General features: G+C 46.9%; 1 protein-coding gene and 1 long non-coding RNA gene across 2 annotated transcripts; one reads left to right on the top strand and one right to left on the bottom strand.

Moving 5' to 3' along the window:
* Positions 1-3179: 3179 nt before the first annotated feature.
* MCL1 (MCL1 apoptosis regulator, BCL2 family member) lies at positions 3180-10964 on the top strand. The gene is made up of 3 exons (XM_083591442.1): positions 3180-4968; positions 8806-9053; positions 9492-10964. The coding sequence occupies exons 1-3, from the start codon at positions 4206-4208 to the stop codon at positions 9606-9608; spliced, it is 1128 nt and encodes a 375-aa protein (XP_083447568.1). The 5' UTR covers positions 3180-4205; the 3' UTR covers positions 9609-10964.
* LOC310752040 lies at positions 10724-18693 on the bottom strand. Its single transcript, XR_014542815.1, has 2 exons — positions 18647-18693; positions 10724-13897 (listed from the first exon to the last, which is right to left on the bottom strand). It is a non-coding gene; the product is annotated as an uncharacterized lncRNA (long non-coding RNA).
* Between the last annotated feature and the right edge of the window lie 6081 nt (positions 18694-24774).

Below are 24774 nucleotides of genomic sequence, written 5' to 3'. Positions count from 1 at the left end.
CGCCTTTCCATTGATGGGAGAGGGAAAAACCCAAATCCTTCACCCATTGAGCTTTTACCCCCCAAACAGATACTCCTCCCTTTCCAGCTTGGCTCCGCCTTCCTCCATTAAGTTCCATGGAGCTGTTGATCCTTCCCACCTCTCCTGTAGCCTCGCTGCTTCAGTGTTCAACACAGATATGTTAAATTGTAGACTGAACCATTTCTTTCTTTGGGGGGGGTGGGCGGAGGGAGAAGTGAGCGCTACCCATCAAACTCAACCGGTGGGGGAGGGACTCCCAACATTTTATTTCGTTTCCTTAATTTTATTTATTGTTACATTTCTAACTACCTTTCCTCCAAGCAGCCGAAGGTGATTGATATAAGTAAAAAAAAACCTGCTCCTTTTCCCTTATGGAGAGCCCATATAGAGTCCTTTTGTAGGTAGGAGAAAATAACAGAGACCAACCAGAGAATATTGAGAAGCAAAGCAGCTAGTAAGCCTGATCTTTAATAACTGTTGCAACAGGGTGCTCCCCTCACCCGCAGAAGGAGGAGGACCCAGAACCAAGGTCTGTCTGCCCTTATATAGACATTTTAAATTGCCCGCCCTGGAGTCCAAGACCACCCCCAGAAGCATCATACCTACGTCACAGAAAAGGCGGTCTACAACAGAAATCTGAGTGTGTTGTTTTTACCCTGTCCGCCAGGTTACCTGTTAATGGTCACTTGACTGGATTACCTGTGGAGCCTGGCCATTCTTTTGTAAAATAATACTTAATTTCTGAGCCAGGTCACAGGCTCACCTTAAATGTGTCCTTAAGGCAGGATTTGTGAGGACAGAGACAATGGGGAGGTTTCTGCGTTTCCTTTGACCTTGCAGAGAAATATTTGAGGTGACTGAAACAGTCAAAATGGCTTTAGGACTTTTCCTATGGGTTTCAGACATGTGGTTTATATATTTATATGTGTGTTTGCTTGGTACATTGATGAACATTTATTATAGATATATAAGACCTAAAAATTCATATAACAGCGACAGTTCTCCTACTCTCTCCATTTTACCCCAACAACAATCCTGTGAGGTAGGTCAGGTTGAGAGGTGGTGACTGGCCTAAGGTCACCCACAGTGAGCTCCATGGGCAAGTGAGGATTTGAACCCAGGTTTCCCAGGTCCTACTCTGATGCTCTTAACAACTGCACCACACTGGCTAATGGGCTGTAATTGCTCTGGTAGGCCAATTTTGCTTAGTGTTGGGAGGACTTTGTTAAAAAGAAGACCCAAGTACTCCTCAGAGTAAACCCACTGAAATAAATGGTGGCCATGAGTAACTTTTGAGTCCATGGATTTATAGGAGTACTGCGGGACGCCGGTGGCACTGTGGGTTAAACCACAGAGCCTAGGACTTGCCGATCAGAAGGCCGGCGGTTCGAATCCCCGCAACGGGGTGAGCTCCCGTTGCTCGGTCCCTGCTCCTGCCAACCTAGCAGTTCAAAAGCACGTCAAAGTGCAAGTAGATAAATAGGTCTTCCTCTGGCGGGAAGGTAAACGGCGTTTCCGTGCACTGCTCTGGTTCGCCAGAAGCGGCTTAGTCCTGCTGGCCACATGACCCGGAAGCTGTACGCCGGCTCCCTCGGCCAATAAAGCGAGATGAGCACCGCAACCCCAGAGTCAGTCACAACTGGACCTAACGGTCAGGGGTCCCTTTACCTTTACCTTACCCCATGTTAGAAAGAGCTCTTCCTCTTCCTAACCCAGGTCTTAAGTGTGGCATTTATTGCTCCGTCCTATACCCATCTCCTCAAAGTAAACAGTTTCTGGACAATGGTGGTTTGATGCAGCAAAAACAACAGGATCTCGTGGAACCTTAAAGGCTGATACATTTTATGATGGCATCAGCTTCTGTGGATTGGAGTGCCCCGCAACAGGATCAGGCCAAAGGGGCCTGTCAAGTCTATCATCCTGTCCTCGCAGTGGCCAAATGCTGCAGAGAACCTAGGAATCTAGATAGACTGCCTCTGAACCTGGGGATTCCATAAGAACATCAGAAGAGCCTGGTTACTGGATCAGGCCAAAGGGGGCCCAGCGTCCTCACAGTGGCCAACCAGATGCCTATTATGCAAAACCCTCAAGCATGACCTGAGCACAACAGCACTTGAAGGAAGGGGGGTCTGGTCCACGGAAGCTAATGCCATAATAAAAATTGGTTAACTCCATTAAGATGCTGTAAGCCTCTTTCCTGTTCTTACTCAGAGGTGAACACTACTCACCTCAATAAAACTCACTCCCACACAAATCTGTATAAGGGTTACAGCCTCAGTGTTGAAAACCTGTTCATATCAGCAGGTCATTGCAACCTGTCAGTTTCAAAGTGAGTCAACTAAAGATGACATTTCTGCATGAAACCGAGCGCTGGACTTGGCCCAGGGAGGAAGACACCCCGGGGTAGTTTGAACAGAGAAAGACTTTGCTGCAAGCTGAGGGGGTGCTTTACAGGGGTGGTCTTGTCCCCTAACTCCATATCCAGTCCCAGATGAGCCTTGCGATTTTTAAGCACTGGACTGCATTGCAGGGCTGTTGTAAACTGATCTCTCTTTCAGTCGCAGCAGCACAGAAAGACCCCAATCTGCAATATGGGAGTCACAGCAATAGACAACATTGCAGGACTGTTGTAAGCTTGTCTCCCTTTCCAAGTTCTTGCAATGCTGGACTACACAGCAGGGGCGTTGTAAGCCCACCTGAAATATATGGGCAATGGGCTGCACATTTAAAAATTACACATGCCACACAAAATAAGACAGAGGTTTTTAAAGGGTAATTGCTTGGCTATTTCCATTTGTTTTCTCTTTGCTAATGGTTTGTGGGTAGACTCCCTGGTATCCCAAATCACAGCTGCTCTGAAATCTGGCTTTTTCTCTCTCTCGGTGCCCACAGCATGGCTGGGCAGATTTCATGCTCTGGAGATTTGTTTCCACCAGATTCCCAGAATCCAGAAACCGGAGCCAAGTGTTTGCACAGTGGCTGAACGGGTCAGACGCACTCTTGGAATCGAAGGAGGGTAAAGAGTACATATGGGAGAGCAAACACGGCTCAGCCCAGGAATCTTGTTTACAGTTCCAGTTTTTGGTTTCAGAACTCAACTTTCAGCCTCAGCTTTTTTTGCTCAGACATCCGCTCCTGGTTTCTGCCCTGCCTGATCTAGAACAGCAAGCCGCTAATCTGGAATGGCAAACTGCCAATCAAGAATGGAAAATGCTAATCTAGAACTGCAAGCCCATAAACTAAGGCTACGAAACTCTAATCCAGAATTGCAATGCCCTAATGCAGGATTGCAATACCCTCATCTAAAATGTCAAACCTCTATTATTTGTTGTTGTTGTTTAGTCGTTTAGTTGTGTCCGACTCTTCATGACCCTATGGACCAGAGCACGCCAGGCACCTCTAATACAGAAACGCAAAAAAAACCCACCTGATCTAGTATGGCAAAACCCTAATCTCGAACTGCAAAATTTTGGCCACGGGTCTCAGATGCACTCCCTGCTCTTAGGGGACCTGTCTACTGTGAGAACAGGATGCTGGACTAGACTGGCAAGGGGACAGAAGAACAAACCATCAGAAGGAAAGGGGCCAATCTCCTGGGAAACCACCCTGACGCCTGCTTTGCCTTTGGTTTGGACTCAGTCTGACCCTTATGTTTCCTTCCCCTTATGGTTTTGATCTATGGACTACTTTTAAAATGAGGCTGCATTTTAAATTGCATTTTAACCTGTATTTTAAATTGGGTTTTCCCCCCTATTATGTTTTTACTGTAATTTTATTGGTGTTAGCTGCCCTGAGCCGGGCTCTGGCCGGGGAGGGCGGGGTATAAATAAAAATTATTATTATTATTATTATTATTTTATTATTATTATTATTATTATTATTACTACTACTACTACTACTACTACTACTACCCGGCCCCCACCTGCCCGCGCCTGAACAATGGAGCACCCAAGAAGCACCCTATACAAAAGCCGGCTCCTTCTTCTACCCTTTAAACGTCTATGGTGGCCTGTTTTAGCCACGCCCCTCCCCTCCGCGTCACTGCCTCAAGCTCACGTATGCCACGTCCCTTCTGACGCCAGCGCGTCAGAGCCTTTATAAGACCCTCCCCGCCGCCGCCGCTCCCCTCTCACAGCTCTGCGCGACGAGCTTCGGAGTTCGCGGAAAGCTGCGAGGAGGCCGCCATGTTTAACAAGAAGTCGGTGGTGTTGTATTGTGGGGGCGCACCGAGCATGGCGCCCGCCACGCCGGTCTCCCCGGGGGCCGGCGGAGGCGGCAGCAGTAGCAGCAGCGGAGCCCCAGCCGCCGCGGCCGTCTTCACCGCCAACGGCCGCTCTGAGGGCGCCGGCCCGTTCTCGCCTCGGATTGGGCGCGGCTGGGGGGCCAGCGTCTTCCCTGAGGGGCCCTTGGCGCGGATTGGCTCAGGGGGGCCCCTGGCGCGGATTGGGCCCTTCGAAGTAGCGCCCCGCGCGCTGATTGGCTCCCCCGCCGCGGCGGCCGTTGGCGGCGGCGCCGCGCGGCCGTTGGCGCTGGCGCTCCCTGAGGGAGAGCTGGACGGCTGCGACGACGAGGCCGAGGCCGCGGAGGCCGGAGACCTGCCTTCGCCCACCCCTTCGCTGGAGTCCATCCCGTCCTCGCAGGGGGACGACGACGACGCGGCGGCGGTGGCGGTGGCGGTGGCGGCGTCCGCCCCGGACGACCTGCGCAAAGTGACGCTGGAGTTGGTGAGCCGGTACCTGCGCGAGGCCGCCTCGGGCGACGGCGACGCCAAAGGGCCGTCGGGAGGCGGCGGGAAGAAGATCCTGAAGGGCCTCCTGGGCCGCTTGGGGACCCCCCACGAGGAGGAGGAGGAGGCCGCCGCCGCCTCGCCGGGCGCCGCGCAGGCGCTGGAGACCCTCCGGCGGGTCGGGGACAACATCCTCGACAAGCACCAGCTGGCTTTCCAAGGTGGGTGATGGGGGCAGAATGGGAAGGGGAACCCCGAGGTCATCCAGCCCAACCCCCTTCGGGGCCGGAATCGCAGTTGGGCCAAGGTGGGAGGAGGTTGGAGGAAGTGGGGAGACGAGGGCCAAGAGGGTTGCCTCTTCGTCGTTTAATCATTGTGTCGAGGTTATTGCAAGCCGCCCCCTAAAAAGGGCCAGGGCGGCTTACAAGAGCAGCAGGAGGTGGGCGTGGTGCCAGTTCTTTAGGCCGCGCACCGCCCTCGACGGGACCAGGTTGGCACCCTCTTTTACGGGGTCATAATTGGGGGGGAATGAGTAAATGGAAGGGGTCCCTAAAAGAGGGCTGGGGAAGAAATGATGAATCATTTCTTATTCTAGACAGCCATAATAATGAATAGTGGGGGAAGAGTCTTTTCTGGGGGCCACGCCCCCTCCATCCCAGATTGACACTCTACATTGGGGATGGAAAAAGGGCAAGAGAAGAAGAAATAAGGGCTGGGGGGGATTATAACTTGCCCCCAAAGCAGCCCAAGCTAGCTTCTGTCCATAATGATGATGATGCGAAGTGGGGGGGGGGATTGTGCTTTTTCTTGAGATCACACCCCCTTTTCCCAGGCTCTGACTTTTGCATGCTTAAGTGTTCTTTGCCTGGCTGGAATTTGTCCTTGAGCTATGATGATGCCTCATTAAATAAATGAAACAGAAGTTGTTTTCAATGAAGATGATAAACATATACAAAAAAACAGGAAGTACATGCAAGCAAAGACCATAGGCCTAACAGACTGGTAAAGACCCATTTATCCTGTGAGGAAAGCCCGAAGCAGAAGGCCATGGGCCACATTTGGGCAGCCTTTTTGTGGGAACTATTTACAGATACAAAATACCAGAGACAGATGCAACAACATTTATGGATGAGATAAAAAATACAGAATAGCCATAACAATGGCTGCTTCATTTTAAGAATATAAAAGCCTCTGCAGAGGCCCGTTGGCATAAAACAGTTTTTCAAGAGGATGCCTGCCTAATCTTCTGGAAGTGTACCCCACTGCCTGGGACCTATGACACCAAGTGCCTGATTGCTAGTTGAAGTCAGTCAGGCAAGCTGACAGACTGGAACGCTCCCCAGCAATGTTTCCTGGGTGGCTGAAGAGAAAAGCAACATTTAAAATAAAATTATTCTAATTACATGCACTGAAGTTGAGGTGTGGCTTTCTTAGAATGAGTGTGGGAAGGAAATGGGGGTGTTTGCTTGCTTGGGAGGACACAGTGAGGAGTAATAACTGATGGGGGGCTTAAGTCATGGGGTGTGGAGAGGAGGAAACTATCAGCATCTCACATTTACTGACATTTTAGTATCTTGCCTTTCTCTTAAAGCAGCCAAGGTGGTTCACAAAAAACTAATACAAGATTTATTGTTATAAAAAAGCAAAAACAGGAAGTAGGAAGTGCAGCAGGGTACTGAAGTGGAAAGGGACTGGGGAAGGAGGAGGACGGGAAGCACTCACTAAGGTGTGTTTAGGGAAGAGCATGAAAGGAGCTTGTGTGGGGCAAAGAAAAGTTGGGGGTGTCAGCTGTAAGGGGAGAATGGAAGTGGAAGCGAGCACCTGTAGGGCTGGTGAAGTTCTAGAGTAGGGGTTGGGAGAGGGGAGGGAGGAAAGCAGGTGGCCTGAGGGGGGGGGAAGTGAAGGTGAGGAGCTAAACATAGTGGATCAGGGTGTCCTTGGGATGGGAATGTAGCAAAGGAAATTGATGGGTGGAAGGGGGAATGTGTTGGAGGGGCAAGTAAAGGGGAGAAATGGTGGGGCTCTTACGAAAAAGAATTGGAAGAGTGTCCAAAGTTTAAAAAGAGTAAACAGGGATGTTGTAGGGAAAGTTCCTGATGTGTCCGTGGACTGAAAGGTTGCACATTTGAGTCTGGTTGGTTGACTTCAGTTCTGTGCAGTTTGGGCCAGATTCCTGATCTCCAGTAGAGTTCAGGCTTCTTGAGAGGCCACCCTGGCAGCCAGAGGTTTGTGGGTGGCCCAGCCTGCCTTCCCACCATGTTTTTCTGCAAGGAGTCATTGTGAAAGCACCAAGCCCAGCAGAAACGAAACTGAATTTAGTTCGCTTGACGGGGTGGGGAGAAACTCTTGCAGGCAGAAGATAATCTGGGTACAGATTAGCTCTTGCTGACATCCTGCTCCTGCCTAGCAAGTGAAATATAATTCATTGTAAACATGATGATAAAAGATTAGCTGGCTCCTGCTGTGAACGACTAACTTCCTTCTGAGTTGCTTTGGAGCAGGTTTGCTATTTACCAGCACTTTGCCATTCTCATTTGACTTTATTTTAGTATATTACATTAGCTAGGGCACTGACTATGTAGAGTTGGGAAGTAGCCTTAAAATAACCACCAGTATTTTGAACACTCCTAGAGAGCCTCTATGGTTTGCCACCTCTAAGTCAGTGTCCTCCAGTTGTCTATCCCCTCCCAGCTACCCTTGTGGCTGAGCTGCTCAGGTTTTTGTAATGTGGATGGGCAAGAAAAGCTTTGACAGTAGCCATTTGTGAGATGTCCTGTAGAACATTCCTTACGTCCTGCATATACTGAAGTCACAATGGCACAGACTTCCCACAGAGGTATTGTTTGTTTTCTGGGTTAGGAAGAGTTAGGACTTGGCTCACTCATCTAGTGTATAAGAACAAATTTCATTAGACTTATGTTTAATGGTTTGCTTTAAGTCTTCTGAATCATTGCCTCTCCACAGTACAATAAAGAGACTGCTTTGGGGCAACTCCTAAATGCGGATGCAAGCATCCTTGTTCCTGAATCATGAAAATGAACTAGCTATAGTCACTTCCTTGTTGACTTCTGGATTTCAGCTTCCTCAAGTTTCTTTTAAGTATCAGTGGCTAATAGTTGAAGGCTGCTTAACCCTTAAGGACAGAATTCTACTGCCAGGATTCAAGTCTTGAACCACTAGCTCAAAGCATGACGACTGCTGGATTTCTTGTTTTGTATTAAAAATAGTTGAAGCAGCACTTGCTTAGACGCTAGAGCTGGGCTTTGGTCTAGGGCTGCAGATATCAGTGGCTGTAAGTAGGAGTTAAGTTTGTCTGAGTATTGGACTTTGAAACAGGCAGCTGCTGATCTGCAAGTCTAAAGCAGCTCTAGAACATTTTAATGTTCTTCTCAGGAAGTGCTAGAACTTATTTTTATTCAGACAATCACTTTGTATTCAAATGAATTCATAAAGTGATAGTCAAAATAAAAAAAAACAGTAGAACATCAAAATGGGAAGTGAAAACCATTTAAACGAGTCTCAAAGCAATGTACAACATGGGAAGCAAATACAATGCAAAAGAATTTTAAAACAGCACAAAATAGAAATCAAATGCAATACAGTATATGAATAATCAAATAAAAGCCTACAGTTACAAAATCCCAACCAATCACTTTGTACGACAAAGACAGCTGACCAGATAAAAACTCATATAGCTCCAGAATCAAGTAAGTAATAATTGCCTCCCACCTAGGACAGCACATACACTCCCTGTCTCATTGGGGAGGGGGAAGCTCTTGCCAATAAGACTTCTGAGCAAGCTTATCCCATCAACATTCCATCTGTTCAGGCTCTGACCCTGAGTTTTAAACATCAGTGCCCACCCACCATCCATTGCTCATTCAACCAAGTACTACAACCTCAATCCTTCCAAAAACAAAGAGCAAAGAGTGGGGGAGGGGGAGAAAACTAAACTGCTTTGTTAATGATTTTGATTGTTAAAACTTCTTGCACACTTAAATGTGGAATTTTCAGTATTTTCACCTGTGTTCCTTGCTTATTGCTCACCCCCTCTTCAGGAATGCTTAGGAAGATTGAAATAAAGAAAGAGGATGACCTGAAGACTGTGTCAGAAGTTGCAAAGCACCTTTTCAGTGACGGCATAACAAACTGGGGTCGAATTGTGACTCTCATCTCTTTTGGTGCCTTTGTTGCCAAACATCTGAAGCGCATCAATCAGGAGAGTGCCATCGGTCGTTTGGCAGAGCTCATCACTGAGGTTCTGGTTACAGACAAGCGGGAATGGATCCTCAACAATAATGCCTGGGTAAGTGAGTCATGGTGGGGCTGAATGGTAGATGTTGTTGTGCGGCCCCTTTCCCTTGTAACTCTTCACAGTCAAAATCCAAACCTGGAGACCCCAATACCTTCCTGTAGCTGATCTTTCTGGAAGTGAATGCATGCTTCATCAGATTTTAGGGCTGCCTCCCTGTGTTAACTCTCCATAAATAGAGTGAATATCTGTCATGAGATGTTTAAAAGAGCTACGCTAAAATTGGTTTCCCACAAAGGGAACATTGTTTGTGTGTGCGTGGTTGCGGTTGTTGAAAATGGGGAGTGGATTGGACTCAGAATTGCTGGATGTTGGACTTTGCTCAGTACATGGTTTTACCTTCCATTCTTGCTGCGAATTCTCTTTGAAGCAGTCAGACACACATGGCTGCCAGTACTTAAAAGCAATTAACAATGCAATTCTTTTTTCTAGGAGGGATTTGTTAATTTCTTCCATGTAGAGGACGTAGAAGGCAGCATCAGAAGCGTTCTGATGGCTTTTGCAGGCGTGGCTGGAATAGGAGCAGGTTTGGCTTACATGATCCGGTGAGTCAAGGAGTGCTCCCAGTGAGGAGCTAGCTTGGACTATCCTGTTCTACTGTGACTAGAAAACTGAGCCGTTCTTTGAAAGTTGACGGGAGAATTAAAACACCTCGAAATCCCATGGAAAGTTTGGTATGAACTGTCAGTTTTAGAATGTCACCAACAAGGATGTCTTTACAAATTGGGAGTAGATCCTTCAAGCCAAGGAACACGCACTCCGCTTCCTCCAGTGGTGGAGCTAAGAGGACTGAAGCCCACCTGAGCACAGTCTTGGGCTTGGACTATGAACCCACAGCCACATTGGGCTTATAAGAACTGTTGGATGTGCTAGGTAGTGTTCTATTTGCACAGAACTGTGACCATACACCCAAACGGGGTATCTAACACTGCAAATGCCTTATCTGTTCGCTGGCACAGGTGTGTGTTGTGTCTGCTGTGGAGAGAGAAAACTCCAAAATCTGAACCCATCTCATTGCATCAAGGGCTGATCCTGTTCTATGTACTCCCTTCAGTTTTTGTTTCCTGTTCTCCTCTGCCCTCCCCTTGGAAGCGTACACTGCCATAGCTCCCAAGTTATCACAAGACATGGAGCGCAATAGTGTAAATATGTATAAACCTTCACAGGGAAGTCAGCAGAAATGTATGTACATTTGTAGCTGAAACTGTACAAAGTGTATACTCTTAAAAGAGATTTATCTTTGGGAAAGGTTGTAAAAGAGTTTTTTTTTAATGTAATTAGATTCAGGTTTTGCAGCTCTTTATTCTTTAGCCCTCTAAATGTCACATAATCTGGGCCTACCTTTCTATGTACTTCAATAACAACTTGGTTCTGCCAGGTGACTTTACTGAACAACCATCTAAGTACAGCTGAGCGCCTTCCTTTTTGTTCTTTAAAATGTTTTCCTTTCTTCATGGTTGCCAGGGGAGGCATTTCCACAAATCAAGTTTTTTTACCTTCTTTATTTTGATTCTTGCTTTCTTTAAAGCCAACTATTTTATGCTAAACTTACAAAAGAATGTCATACTTGTCTCTAAGAATAAAATTTCTCACATGAGTTAGCAATGTAAGACATTATGGCCTATGCACGGAATAAATCTGAATCTTTGAGGGAGAATATGAGAGAGGCTTGTAGACTTGGGTTTCTTGAACCCTTTATTAGGCGGAAGGGTTCAGTATAGGAGCAAGAGGTTAAGTTGTTTTTGCAGTTTGACTAGATTGCGTTTAGTCTTCGCTGTACTGTTAGCTTTGTTTAGACCAGATTGTGGCAGATGTGAAAACCTAAAACAAAGCATAGACTCAACATGGTGCTATGGTCAGACTTTCTTGTTTACATAAACTGTCCAATAAAACAATTCACAGGTGGCTGCAGTGTGTGCCTTCTGTTAAGGCAGAAACATGAAACAATTGAAGCTATATTTGTATGCATCCTGTCTTCTCTGTGGCCAAACTCTACTGGAAGGCCTGGCCATTTGCTGCCTCTCTTCTTTCCTTTTTGTCACTCAGTCTTGCAGCTGGCTCTGGAGGGGAGCGCCCCTGGTTGGCTTGTGAAAAATAGCCAGTTACTGCTGGGTCCTGGATTAGGCCCCTGGGGTTGCCATGACTGGTATCCCTGTATCGGTGGTGGTGAAGTTTATAACCTTAGGTGCTGGTGAGAGTTGCAGTCAAACAGCATCAGGAGTGCTTCAGTTTCCCTACTGCACTGCCTTTATCCATAGCTCTCTTAGCATATCTATGCCTATACTGCATTTTTCAACGGTAGTTAAAAAAAGGTGAGAGTTATATTAGTGCAATATTGCAGTAGTCTCTTTGAAATTAAGTGCTGTATTTTACATTATTATTTTTATTACTGCTACCACCACCACCACCCACCCTTAACTAGCAGATTTCAAGGTAGATTGCAACAATTTAAAATTCAGAATTGAAAACAGATTACAGTCATAGGAATAGGGTGGGTCCTGAATTTATATAAGAAGCAGTCTTCCCCTTCTAAGTGCTGTGACTCTTAAGACAAGAGGTATGAAACCATTTTCACGATCCTCCACACCAACTTTGCAATGCCTTTGAATGCGCTGGTGGTGCACTCTGGCCCTATGCAAAGCTTTGCCCTGGAAATATGCAAATCTGCACCTTCTGCAAAGTTCTGTTTCTAGTTAGTGGTGCAGTGTTTGTGTCAAAGGTGGATCCTCCCTGGTTAGGGTAGATCAGGCAATTTCTGAAGCAACTTATTTCACATAACAGGAAATCTCTCTGTCAAAAGTAGAGGGAGGGGTTTTTATAACCAGACCCTTCACTTAACTATTTAAACACAGTTCTAGATGTTTCATTGGACTCTGTTCTGCTAATTTGCACTTGGCAAAAGTTGACAAAAGCCAATTCCCTGTGCTCTGTTTCAAGGGAATCCTGAGGAAAATCAAGCATTTCATGCTTCTAATGCCAGAGAGGGAAACCTGTGCTGGAATACAACTCATCATATCCCTGGCCATTGGCTGTGCTAGCTGGGGCTGATGTTGTTATTATTATTATTATTATTATTATTATTATTTCAGTTTATATACCAGTTTATATCAAAAGATCCCATGGCCATGGACAACATTTTACAGAGCATAATAATAATACAAAGCATAATAATGCCATAATAAAATAATCTTAATAACAGATCCCTTTAACAGGCCATAGATTACTTAATGGCTGAAGACCTGGGTAAAGAGGAATGTTTTTGCCTGGTGCCTAAAGACATGTAATGCTGGTGCCAGGTGAGCATGTCCCCACACATGGGGAGCCACTACAGAAAAGCCCTGCTCTTGTGTTGCCACCCTTCTGAACCTTTAAGGAAGCAGGTACATAGAAGAGGGCCATGGATGACAAGTGCGGTCTGTTCATATAGGGAGAGGCAGTCCCAAGGTATCGAGGTCTTGAACCGTGTACGGCTTTATAGTTCAACACCAGCACTTTGAAGTGGGCTGGGAAACAAATTGGCAGCTAGTGCAGTTGGGCCAGGATTGGCGTTATATGCTCAAACAGTCTTGTTCTGGTGAGCAATCTGGCCATTGAATTTTGTACTAGCTGAGGTTTCTGAGCCATCTTCAGAGGCCTACGTATGTAACGCATTGCAGTAATTCAACCTAGTTCATCCCTGTCCAGATACGAGCATAGCTGGGCCACCAGCCAAAGCTGATAAAAGACCACCTGGGTTTCAAGCAACACCCATAGATCCAGGAGCACCCCCAAGATACATCCCTTCTCCTTAAGAGGGTGTGTAACCCCCTTAAGAGCAGGCAATCTCCCATCCATCCGGTCTAGGGGACCACCCATCAATAGTGCCTCTATCTTACCTGGATTGAGCTTCAGTTTGTTGGCTCCCAACCAGTCCATTACCTAGGCAAGGCTCCAGTCTAGTACACCCACTGCCTCCCCTGCAGATGTAAAGGTGAAATAGAGCTGTGGGTCATCAGCATACTGCTGGCAACACACTCCAAAACTGGAAGACTCCACTCAGCGGCCTCATATAGATATTAAACAACATGGGGGATAGAACTGCCCAGAGGGACCCCACATTGAAGACCCCGTGGTGCCGAAAAACACTCCCCAAGCATCAGCTGATGAAGACAACGATCCAAGTAGGACTGGGGCCACTGTAAAGCAGTGTTGCCCACCCACAACTCAGAAAGCCTTTCCAGGAGGATACAGTGGTTAATAATAATAATAATTTATTATTTATACCCCGCCCATCTGGCTGGGCTTCCCCAGCCACTCCAAAAAAATATTAAAATACTGTAATACATCAAACATTAAAAGCTTCCCTAAACAGGGCTGCCTTCAGATGTCTTCTAAAAGTCTGGTGGTAGTTGTTCTCTTTGACATCTGGTGGGAGGGCGTTCCACAGGGAGGGCGCCACCACCGAGAAGGCCCTCTGCCTGGTTCCCTGTAACTTGGCCTCTCGCAGTGAGGGAACCGCCAGAAGGCCCTCGGTGCTGGACCTCAGTGTCCAGGCAGAACGATGGGGGTGGAGACGCTCCTTCAGGTATACTGGGCCGAGGCCGTTTAGGGCTTTCAAGGTCAGCACCAACACTTTGAATTGTGCTCGGAAACGTACTGGGAGGCAATGTAGGTCTTTCAAGACCAGTGTTATATGGTCTCGGCGGCCGCTCCCAGTCATGGTAACGGTTATTGGTATTGAAAGTCGCCAAGAGTTCAATTAGGATTAACGGATACATTGCCCCGTCTCTCTCCTGACAGAGGTTATCATATATGGCGCCTTGGGCACTTTCCAGACCAAAGCCCTGATTGAAATGGATCTAGAAAATAAAGAACAGTTAGAGGGCCAAAGTTTCCCCATCCCTCAGCACAGACCCCTCTACTTGTGATCTAGGTCAGTAATGGGGAATCTAGCTCTCCAAATGATGGAACTCCCAGTTCTCCCATCATTCCTGACCGTTGACTATGCTGCCATGGGGTGATAGAAGTTGGGGAGTCCAACAGCACCTGTAGGGCCACAGTATTCTCTAATCCAGGCATACCCCATACCTGATCATAAGAATAGGACAGGATCTAAAATGCCCCTATTCTCAGCAGAATTCCTCTTTGGAAGGAAGCTTTGTAGTTCAGCTAACCTTGCTGTGCATCCTTTAGCATTACAAACATATTTGCTCCGGAACCGCCCACATTTTCTTCATATGTTTCAAACATCTCCAGCCAACCAGCAGTGAATTCTTGCTCATAAGCTTGCTGCTGCTGCTGCTGGGTAGTCCTGTTACCTAACAGGGTTTACCTTTGGGGTTTCTGCTAGCTTGGTATGTTCAGCCTGGAAATAATTTCTCTCTAGAAAGAGTGATTCACAATTGCTGTGTCTGCCAGAAGATCCCGCCCTGCCCCACCCCCCAGAAGATCCGTTCCCTGCCATTTGGAAGGTTAATAATGTCAAGATCATTTGCTTTTAATAGGTGGGTGAATGCATTGTTTCCATGGTACTAGACTTGAAGCATAAATACACCACTGAAATGGTTACCTAATGCAGCCCGCTGGCCTATGCCCACCCACAGGAATAGTTGCTGGAGTTCAGAAACATTCTGCCCTGCTATGAAGGTGTTAAAGTGGGAAGGGCTCCATGAATCTCCTGTGAAAAAATGCAGTGAAACTACATAACAATTGGGCCTAATGGAGTTCATTTTCATCTTAAACTATAATAACTCCTAATAATAATTTATTATTTATATCGTGCCCATCTGGCTGGGTTTCCCCCGCCACTCTGGGCCGCTTCCAACCAAATATTAAAACAATACAGCATCAGACATTAAAAACTTCTAAACAGGGCCGCCTTCAGTTGTCTTTTAAAAATAAACTAGTTGTTTATTGCCTTGACGTCTAGTGGGAGGGCGTTCCACAGGGCAGGCACCACTACCGAGAAGGCCCTGGGGAGGGTTTATTCTTCGTAACATATGATAAAAAGTAGCTGTGGGTATTTTGCCAGGGAATTCCCAGTTATCAAAAAATAAACAAAGCCCAATATGTTCTGCCCTTAAGCACATAGTCATAATTTCCCAGCCTTGATTGATCCAGACTAGTTAACAGGGGAGTTCTTTTTGCACCTTTCCCCAAAAGCAGGCCTTTGTAAGTTTGAGCAAATGTTTTTTTTTCAGTTTTGCAATACACACAGGTGGCTGTTTTGGAAATCAGGTTGGGTGTGGTGCTTAATTCAATGGCTTGTTCTTCAAAGCAAAGGAGGAGGTCATGCTTTTTTAGAAAAACAAAAACCCAAGGGAAGGACACACACACACAATGATATTCCTGTGGAGGGAAACAAAACTGGGTCTCAACTAAACTGTGTGTCTTTCTTGCCAAAAACGAAAATCAGTTTTGCCTGTTAGAATCACTTCAACATTGGCTGAATTGTTTAGGCAAATAATGGCAAGCAGCACTGAGTATCAGCCTTCTCTGTTTACATATCAACTTCACTGTGTGGCATTGATCCAGCCCAGGGTCTGTGTTGATATGAATGGGGGTCAGGGGAGAATCTGGATTAGGAATACAGTCTTCTCTTGTAGTTCCAGTTATTCTTACTTCCAGAGTTTACCACCATAGCTATCATGTTTCAAAGTGCCCTCCTGTAACCATGGGGACTAGATGCTTACTCCGAAGGTCGGGTTCTCAGAGGTCCATGGTGACCCAACTGCAGCTGCCTTTTGCAAATGGATTTCTTAGGCTTTTTTGTGATTCATTTGCAAACAACATGAGTTGATGGCTGTCAAGGGCATCATCTGTTTCAAAGGATGCTGGACTCCTTTGAAACAATTGACCGAAGTCTCAAGGAAAGACTCCAAAAGGGAGCAGCCCTTCGATTTGCTTGATTAGGGATTTCGGCAGAGTCTGTCGAGGATCCCTGCCTTGGGCTGTTCCTTCTCTTTTGCCTACCTTGTCTGGGATCTAGCTGATTCATAAAGCCATCCAGCCCTTTCCGTGGAGCCTAACTTAATGCAGCTGCTTTTAGCTCTCGGTTGCGAAAGCAAAAAATAAAGCCATCCAAATGTTAACGCCATTCCTCCCCGGTGAAGTCATTGCTGTGGCTTTTCCTGTAATAAGAGGCCTTGCAAATAAATAAATGAAAGGGAAGCTTTTATCCAGGCGAGCAGACAGGCAGCGTTTCCTTCACAGGCCTGACGAGGTGAAAAGCACTCTTTGCTAGTGTGCCTTCCTCTCAGTTATTTGTACTTGTCAATGTTTGCACACAACACTTTCATTTTCTTTTTAATTGCAGTATTTGGGGAAGTGTGTTTGTCAGATACGCAGGCAGTTTCCCCCAAACTTTGGGTAGCTGAGGCACCAACAGATTTTCCACCAGAGGACTCCGTTGCTTTTGCACCTGAAAGGGCTTGCTTGGTGGATGCCAACTGGATCAGGCTGAATGTTCCTCTGGTCTGGGGCTGCCTGCCCTCCAGATGTTGTAATCCCTGACCGTTGGCCACGCACTGGCTGGGGCAGATAGGAGTTGCAAGCTCAACAGTATCTAGAGAGCCACCAGTCAGCCACTCCTAATCTCCTGCAAACCAGATACGTACGTCTGAGAGAAGCCCAGTATAATGAAACGAAAGCAATAGCTTTCCTCTAATTCCTTCCCTCATCTTGATATTAAAGGTAAAGGGACCCCTGACCATTAGGTCCAGTGGTGGCCAACTCTGGGGTTGCGGCGCTCATCTCGCTTTACTGGCCAAGTGTCCCCGGCGTACAGCTTCCGGGTCATGTGGCCAGCAGGACTAAGCCGCTTCTGGCGAACCAGAGCAGCACACGGAAACGCCGTTTACCTTCCCGCCGGAGTGGTACCTATTTATCTACTTGCACTTTGACGTGCTTTCGTACTGCTAGGTTGGCAGGAGCAGGGACTGAGCAATGGGAGCTCACCCCGTCACGGGGATTTGAACCTCTGACCTTCTGATCGGCAAGTCCTAGGCTCTGTGGTTTAACCCACAGCGCCACCCGATATTAAAGATATACTACCACTAAACGTGGAAGTTCTGTTTCCAGCTATTGTAAAAATGGAGCAATAGTCCTGTTGGATGAGATACGAAGAGCCTGCTGGGTCAGGGCAGTGGTCCATCAAGTCCAGCATCCTGTTCCCACAGGGGCCAACCAGATGCCTGTGGGAAACCCACAAGCAAGATTCGAACACAAGAGCAACTCTCCCCTTCTGTGGTTTCCAGCAACTGGTTTCCAGAAACATTTGCTGCCTCTGACTGTGGAGGCAGCAGAGCATAGCCATTGTGGCTATTAGCCATTGATAGCCTTATCTTGCATGAATTTTGTCGACCCTTAAAAGCCAAGCAGGTTGGTGGGAATCGCTGCCTCTTGGGAGAGCAAGTTCCATAGTTGCTCTGCGCTGTCGAGATTTAAGCATCCATCTGGTCAGCCTTCCGTTTGCAAGTCCTTTCCCAGGGGCATCTTTCTGCTGTCCTCCCTCAGCAATTGCTCTTCAGAAGCATCTCATCTCTAACCACTAAACTGGTATGGCTAACAGTACTTCCTTTTACAGATCCCCCACACTCCAAATACCGTCTTGCTTTGAGTTCCATAAGCTCAGTTGCGTGTTTAAAACATCGAATGAAACACCCAGGGACTGCCGTTTCAGTTCCAAACTGTGTTCCTGCAGTATCTGCTGCCCCGATGAAATCTGAAAGTGAGACTGAAAGCCCTTTTGCATATGTGCCTCTCGTGAAACCAAGGAGGGAGCAAGAAGAGGTTTCAAATGGCCAAGCAGCTGTCATGGAAGACTCACTTGGCTGCCCTAGATGTATATACCTCAAAGAGGTCTGTTCTGTGTATGGTTCCCCCTTGGAGAACTCAGAGAGGAGGATGGGATTGACTGCCTGGTAGTGGCTCTGGAAGATCATTGCTTCTATAGGGCTTTTGGAAGAAGATTGAGGGCTATGTGAAATTAAGCCTCATGTGACCGCAGGGCTGAAGGTTGCCCGCTTCTGTTGAGCCACTTCAGCACACTGGCATCCAAGCTGACCGGTCCAGTTTTGACTTCTGTTCCAGAGGTTATAGGACACCAAAGCAGTTACCTGCACTCAGATATATAACATGCACCTGGCTTTCCACCCCCAGTCCTTGGGGGCAACCATGTGTTGGCATGCATTTATTATTTCCTCCCATATACATAAAAATGTACAGCTGTGATTCCATAGCCCCCGTTGGAGGATATGCCGCGCTTCATCGCAGTCCTGGCTTTTATGAAGAAATGGGGTTGGGAAGGTGGAAGGTGAGTTTAGTGGTTGCATGGGGCGGGTAGGGGAAGTTTTAGCGCAGGTACCCCCAAACTCTGCCCTCCAGATGTTTTGGGACTACAGTTCCCACCATCCCTGACCACTGGTCCTGTTAGCTAGGGATGGTGGGAGTTGTAGTCCCAAAACATCTGGAGGGCTGAGTTTGGGGATTCCTGCTCTAGCGGGCTGGTAAGCAGAGCTAGCAGGGACAAAGCTCCATGTATTTCATAAATGAATCTACAACTTGACTGTAAAAACAAACAACCCAGCTCAAAGTGGTTACAGATGAACCTGCGTTTTGCTGAGTCCGTACCACTGATCTGTTTTGCTCAGTATCAATTATTTCTGGCCGGCAGTGACCCTCCAGAGGAACCTTCCTCATCCCAGACCAGAGGGTTGGAAGGCACAAACGATGGTTTCTGTGTTCCAAATCAAGTTCTTGCGGGGCCTTGGCATCGGAAATATTTTCTGCTACGGACGTGGCATCAGTTGACCTTGCCACACAGAGTTAACGAAAAATGACAGCTGTTATGCATTGGATTCTCTTTGGGCTTCCCTTCAGGTGGTAGGACCAAGGTGCAAATCTGTGTGTGTGTGGTGAGGGGGGAGTAACTCTGCCCCTCCACCTCAACTGGACCGATCCTATTTGCCAGGCATGGGTTGCCACCTGACTGTCGCTGTTGTATTGGAGTCATGTCAATCAAACTGCATTGGACCGAGACCTCTTGGCTTGCTACTAGGCCCTATTGAAACTGGCGGAAGGGTAAGGAGGAGTCTTCATATCTCCAGCGATAGTAAGGCCTGAAGCAGCACTATGGGCATGTAGGAAAAGGCCTTGAATGAGGCTGCCAGAGTCTCGATCGAGTTTTCTCAGCAGACAGCAGGAGACAGGCATTCCACTGACATGAATTCACTCTTGGGTCCTGTCCAGGTCTGAAAAGAGAACAGCTCTCTCTCTCTTTTTTTCCCCCCAAGAAAGAAAATCTGTTTTTCTCAGTATAATTGGTGGTCTGAGTAGTTGCTGGGCTTTTCAGAAAGAACCTTAGCCGTTTTCCTTCTTTCACAGGGATTGCGGCGACTCTTCCTATTACGCTCCTTGCTTTTTTAGATGACAAAGCAGCTGTTGCATTTAAAAAGCAAAATAAAATAGTTCATATGCAGGCAGGACCCTTGTTTGCATGTTAATTGCCTTCCCCCAATATGGCTATTATTTATTTGTTAGTTGTCTCACATTTGTATTCCGACTTCCCATCACAGAACACAAGGTGTCATAAAAGTGGCTTCTGGGCTTTCTGGATCCTGAGGTGACATCCATCAGCCCTTGCTGCATTGGGATCTGATTGAATTGCAGCTGACCTGAAATCTCCAGATTTGACTGGCCCCCTCCAATTGGCAAGGGGAGGGTTTGAATCTCCAGGTGGCTGAGAGGGCCTTCAAATTTTTTAAATTAAGAAGACTATGCATGCAGCTTGCAGGCTTCATCCTGGTAAGAGCCAGATGCAAATGATTGCTGCTTCCCCCTCCCAATTAACCTCCGTCTCTAAATCTTTGCAAAGGCTTTGGGGGAGTTGTCCTCCCCCCTCCCTCTTTCCTGTTCCAATTAATCTCCATCTCCAGGACTCAGTAGGACAGGGGTCAGCAAACTTTTTCAGCAGGGGGGCTAGTCCACTGTCCTTCAGACCTTGTGGGGGAATATTTTATATTTTTTTTGGGGGGGGGAATGAATGAATTCCTATGCCCCACAAATATCCCAAAGGTACATTTTAAATAAAAGCACACATTTTTCTCATGTAAAAACACCAGACAGGCCCCACAAATAACCCAGAGATGCATTTTAAATAATGCATCAGTGTATCTGAAGAAGTGTGCATGCACACGAAAGCTCATACCAAGAACTAACTTAGTTGGTCTTTAAGGTGCTACTGGCAGAAAAAAAAAATTTTTGTTTTAAATAAAAGCACATATTCTACTCATGTAAAAACACGCTGATTTCCCAGACCATCCGCAAGCCGGATTTAGAAGGCGATTGGGCCGGATCTGGCCCCCGGGCCTTAGTTTGCCTACCCCTGCAGTAGGGGGACAGAGTGCAGAGGAAGAATCACCAGGCCCTGCCCCCATTGCATCACCAGGGGCCACCCCTAGGACTCAGGTTTAGACCCTGAAATCTCAGGGTCTGGGATGCTCTTAACCTGGCAGCCCTATTGCTAGATCAAGAACACATTCATTCAAGCCATATAAGTTTATTGTTCCAGCCAAAGGCGATGACAAGCCCACAGCAACAGTGCCAATAAAATGATAGAGATCCATAATACGAGCCAACATCCTTGATGTCATAGGGATGTTACAGAGACACCGACAAACTCAAATTCACCTTGATTTCATTTAAACCTCTGAATCACCACAACAATTTATAGCGATTTTATCTAGCTCCTGACCCTGTGTTACGAAGCTACTGCTGTCATTCAAAGGAAACTGGACCATTTCTGCCAGGGCGTACCTGCTTCCTTGTGTGATCAAAGGTTTCAGAAAGGGATCGCTTGGGTCTCTATCTGAGGGACAGGCTAACAGATAATGAGTGATGTCTCCCACCTGAGGTTGGACGGAAATACAAAATCTGTCTGCATACGGGGCCTTGTTGTAGTGGCCCATCCAAGGCTGTGTTGGACATCACTTGGAAATGCAGCTCAGTAAAGGCTTAAAACAGTGTTTTAAAAGCACCAGTCACACCACCTTTTAAACCTATTCTGACCCTGTATACTTCTTGGATCAATAACAGAAGTCTGCACTCAATGTTGGCAATTTGAAATTTCTCCCACAGGCCTGGGCTTATCATAAGCATTTGTTAATGGATAATCTCTTTGATTTCTGGAAAATAGATTGCTAGCAGGGTAGGAATTTTGGGCCCCTAACCAGAACGTATTTATTCCAACACCTGCATTTGGGCCAATCTTCCCTTCTTATCTGTTGGAGCATATCCAGACATTATTAGGATATGTGACAAAGGCATGAGTCTTACAGCTTGAGAACTTCCTGCTCCTTTCAGCAGGAACTTCCAGACTGCAGTTCCTTTTCTCTAGTAAGGCTCAGGACGGCGGTACCTAAAGGACCGCCTCTCCCCGTATAAACTGAGCCGAACTCTGCATTCACCGTCTAAGGCCCTCCTTCGTGTGCTTCCTCCAAGAGATTTCCAGAGGGTGGCAACATGAGAATAGGGCCTTTTCTGCAGTAGCCCCCCATTTGTGGAATGCTCTCCCCTCGCTTCTATATCTTCAGGGGGAAATGTCCCTCTTCAACCATGTGTTTGTGGGAGGGGGCTATTGTTTGGTAGTTTTCGTTTTAATAACTTATTTGCGTTTCTATCTTGTATTTTTATCTTGGGGAACCACACTGAGATCTTTTGATGAAGGGCAAGTACGTAAATCTAATAAACAAATAAATAGCCGGTACAGGGAATGGATATTTCTAAATTGCCATTGGGCGGGTGGGGGTTATTTGGGAAACCTTTCAATTCTAATAACAGCTGCCTGTCAACAAACGTAAGAATTGGAAACCCAACATTTATGCCATACATCTGGATCCTAAAACGATAGTTTGATACTGCCTCTCTGGTCACAATTAAACAGGTATTTACAACGCAGACCATTTCCTAAATCCAGAGAAGCCCCTACAATGGCTTGTATTCCTGCTTTTAGTTCAGATTCTGTTATAATTTTTCCTCTGGATTTCTTCACTGGCTGGTTATGTGGTGACCTCTTTCCAGAAGAAGCATCATTGAAATTTGGACTTTCCCCCTCTGTGTTTATTACACTGGTACCTCTGGTTGCGAACAGGATCCGTTCCGGAGGCCCGTTTGCGACATGAAAAGCCCGCAACCTGAAGCGCCATATCTGCACAGGTGTGCGGCGTGATGTAGCGCTACTGCGCATGCGCGAGCGGCGAAACCCGGAACCCTTTCTGGTACTTCCGGGTCACCGCAGGACACAACCTGAAAAAACATAACATGAAGCAAACATAACATGAGGTATGACTGTAATCCATTGCTCACTGCCTTTTCCTCCCGTCCACGGTGGGGCAGGGAGCGTGAAGTTTTCGACTTGCAGCCTGCAGAGCACAACACACTCACAATAAAACACTAGTCTGGAGGGGCTCTGAGTTGCTGCTGGGGTTTTCTTGGGTGAGAAGGAGGAGGTTAGTGTCTCTTCTGCCCCTCCCACAGCCCAAACAGGTCCGTAAAGATCCCAGAATTTCTTCACCTTCCGGAGAGCTGAGTGGATTCACCACAAATCTTGAGCGCTGACATCTCTCTGCTGAACCAGCGGACTTTTGCTAAAGTCTCGTCGAAATTGGAGACTGGGAAACATAGGTCACAGCGTCTCAAAAAAGAGTTATCTGAGTACTTTGTCCTCTACAGTTGACCAACTGTGGCAAAACCTTGTGCAGAACAGCTGAGTTGCAAATGTCAGTTCCCCTGTAAACATCCGAAAAGGAGGACAAGTCATTCATCCTGAAAGATGAAGTCTCAATGATGAATTTGGAAGACTGTCAGAAACAGGGATGGAGTCATCGTCTGTTGTCACTGACTGCTTGCTGGGGCTGAAAGAATTGCATGGGCTGCCAGTTAGCTACAGGCAAGCCTGGGTTCAAGGTGCTAGTCCTGGTGTAAAGAGTTCTATACAGCTTGGGACCAGGGTACCTTACCTCTTACAGACCAGTCTATCACTCAACTGAGGGCCTCCTGCAGATACCATCTTATCAGGCAGTCCATTCCACACAAGGTAGGAAGCGGGCCTTTAGCGGGTTGGCCCCTGTCCTTTGGAACTCCCTCCCACTGTATATCAGACAGGCTCCATCTCTGTTGTATTTTCGGCACCTGCTGAAGACCTTCTAAGCCTTTAAAGCTGAGATCTTTCCCAAACCGCGTCTGTGCTGGAATCATTTTAGGATGTTTAACATGTCTGCTATTCTTTTATCTCTTGTTGGATATCCTGTGTTCCTTTGGAAGGAAAAGGGCAGGATATTCATTTAACAAATAAATACCGGGCAGGGCTGGGAGTTCAGGAGGCAATGTCTTGAGACTGTGTGTTTGCATATACATGTGGGTGATTCCTCAGCTGAGCCCTGAAGGCGTTTTAACTTACCACAATTTCTTGACACAGCTGGCTGGTCTAATAACCATCAGATCAGTCAGACATCTCCCAGATCTGCTTTGCATCAGTTGAAGAACTGATTCCCCTTAACGCTCTTGACTCACTTTTCCTTCCATCATGTCCATGGCATCATCATCATAATCATCATCAACGTCAGGCTGTTTCACTGGAAAGTCTTTCTTGCCCAACGATCTCTAGGAATTCCAGTTTGAAGTGGCGCTTGGGAGTCCAAGTTAGAAAACAGTCTTCACTCTCCCAAAACTACATGTCCCAGGGTCCTTTTTGGGGAGGGAAACAATCATGTTGTTGTTGTTTAGTTGTTTAGTCGTGTGCGACTCTTCGTGACCCCCTGGACCAGAGCACGCCAGGCACTCCTGTCTTCCACTGCCTCCCGCAGTTTGGTCAAACTCATGTCCGTAGCTTCGAGAACACTGTCCCACCATCTCGTCCTCTGTCGTCCCCTTCTCCTTGTGCCCTCCATCTTTCCCAGCATCAGGGTCTTTTCCAGGGAGTCTTCTCTTCTCCTGAGGTGGCCAGAGTCTTGGAGCCTCAGCTTCAGGATCTGTCCTTCCAGTGAGCACTCAGAGCTGATTTCCTTCTGAATGGAGAGGTTTGATCTTCTTGCAGTCCATGGGACTCTCAAGAGTCTCCTCCAGCACCAGAATTCAAAAGCATCAATTCTTCGGCGATCAGCCTTCTTGATGGTCCAGCTCTCACTTCCATACATCACTACTGGGAAAACCATAGCTTTTACAATCATAGTGGCTTTGAATTTCCAGCTCAGATGTGGCTTAAGTCAAGGCAGGCAAAACAGAGAGGTAAGTTTTATCAGCTCTGGCTCTGCTGAAAGACTAGATCCATAGATCCATAGGGCAGTCTCTACCCTCAAACAGTCCCCAATCCAGTTGATCATAAAAAAATTAAGATTTAGTTCCTGTGCTTGCCCCCCCTTTTTTCTGTCCCTTTTCCCTTTTCTGTTGTGTCTTTTCAATAGCAAATCTGCAGGCTCTCCTTGTTTTAACTGATTGTTGGTCCAGAAGCCATTCTTAGAGCCTTTTTGGCTGCAAGATCAGGGTGCAAGCATCCTAAATGATAAATGTAGCATAGTCCTAACCTGTTCCCATGCTTAAAGGGCTACCTGTGGTTGGGTGGTGTTAAAAATATTGGCTGGCCCTTTTCGGTTTTCAGGATTCAGCCATTGCCAGGGGGCCAGGGGGCGTACAGAATGGGGGCACACTGAGGAATTGATGTGTGGCCTTGCATTTATTTGAG

This window comes from Podarcis filfolensis (genome assembly GCF_964270895.1).
Source record: "Podarcis filfolensis genome assembly, chromosome: 16".
NCBI lineage: Eukaryota > Metazoa > Chordata > Lepidosauria > Squamata > Lacertidae > Podarcis > Podarcis filfolensis.
This window is presented reverse-complemented; position numbering and strand designations above follow the sequence as displayed.

Bases quoted from the DNA above. Each gene is read 5' to 3' on its own strand.
- MCL1 (XM_083591442.1), top strand. From the start codon at position 4,206: ATGTTTAACAAGAAGTCGGTGGTGTTGTATTGTGGGGGCGCACCGAGC. The intron at 4,969-8,805 runs GTGGGTGATGGG...CCCCCTCTTCAG, and splicing joins GCACCAGCTGGCTTTCCAAG to GAATGCTTAGGAAGATTGAA. The intron at 9,054-9,491 runs GTAAGTGAGTCA...TCTTTTTTCTAG, and splicing joins TCCTCAACAATAATGCCTGG to GAGGGATTTGTTAATTTCTT.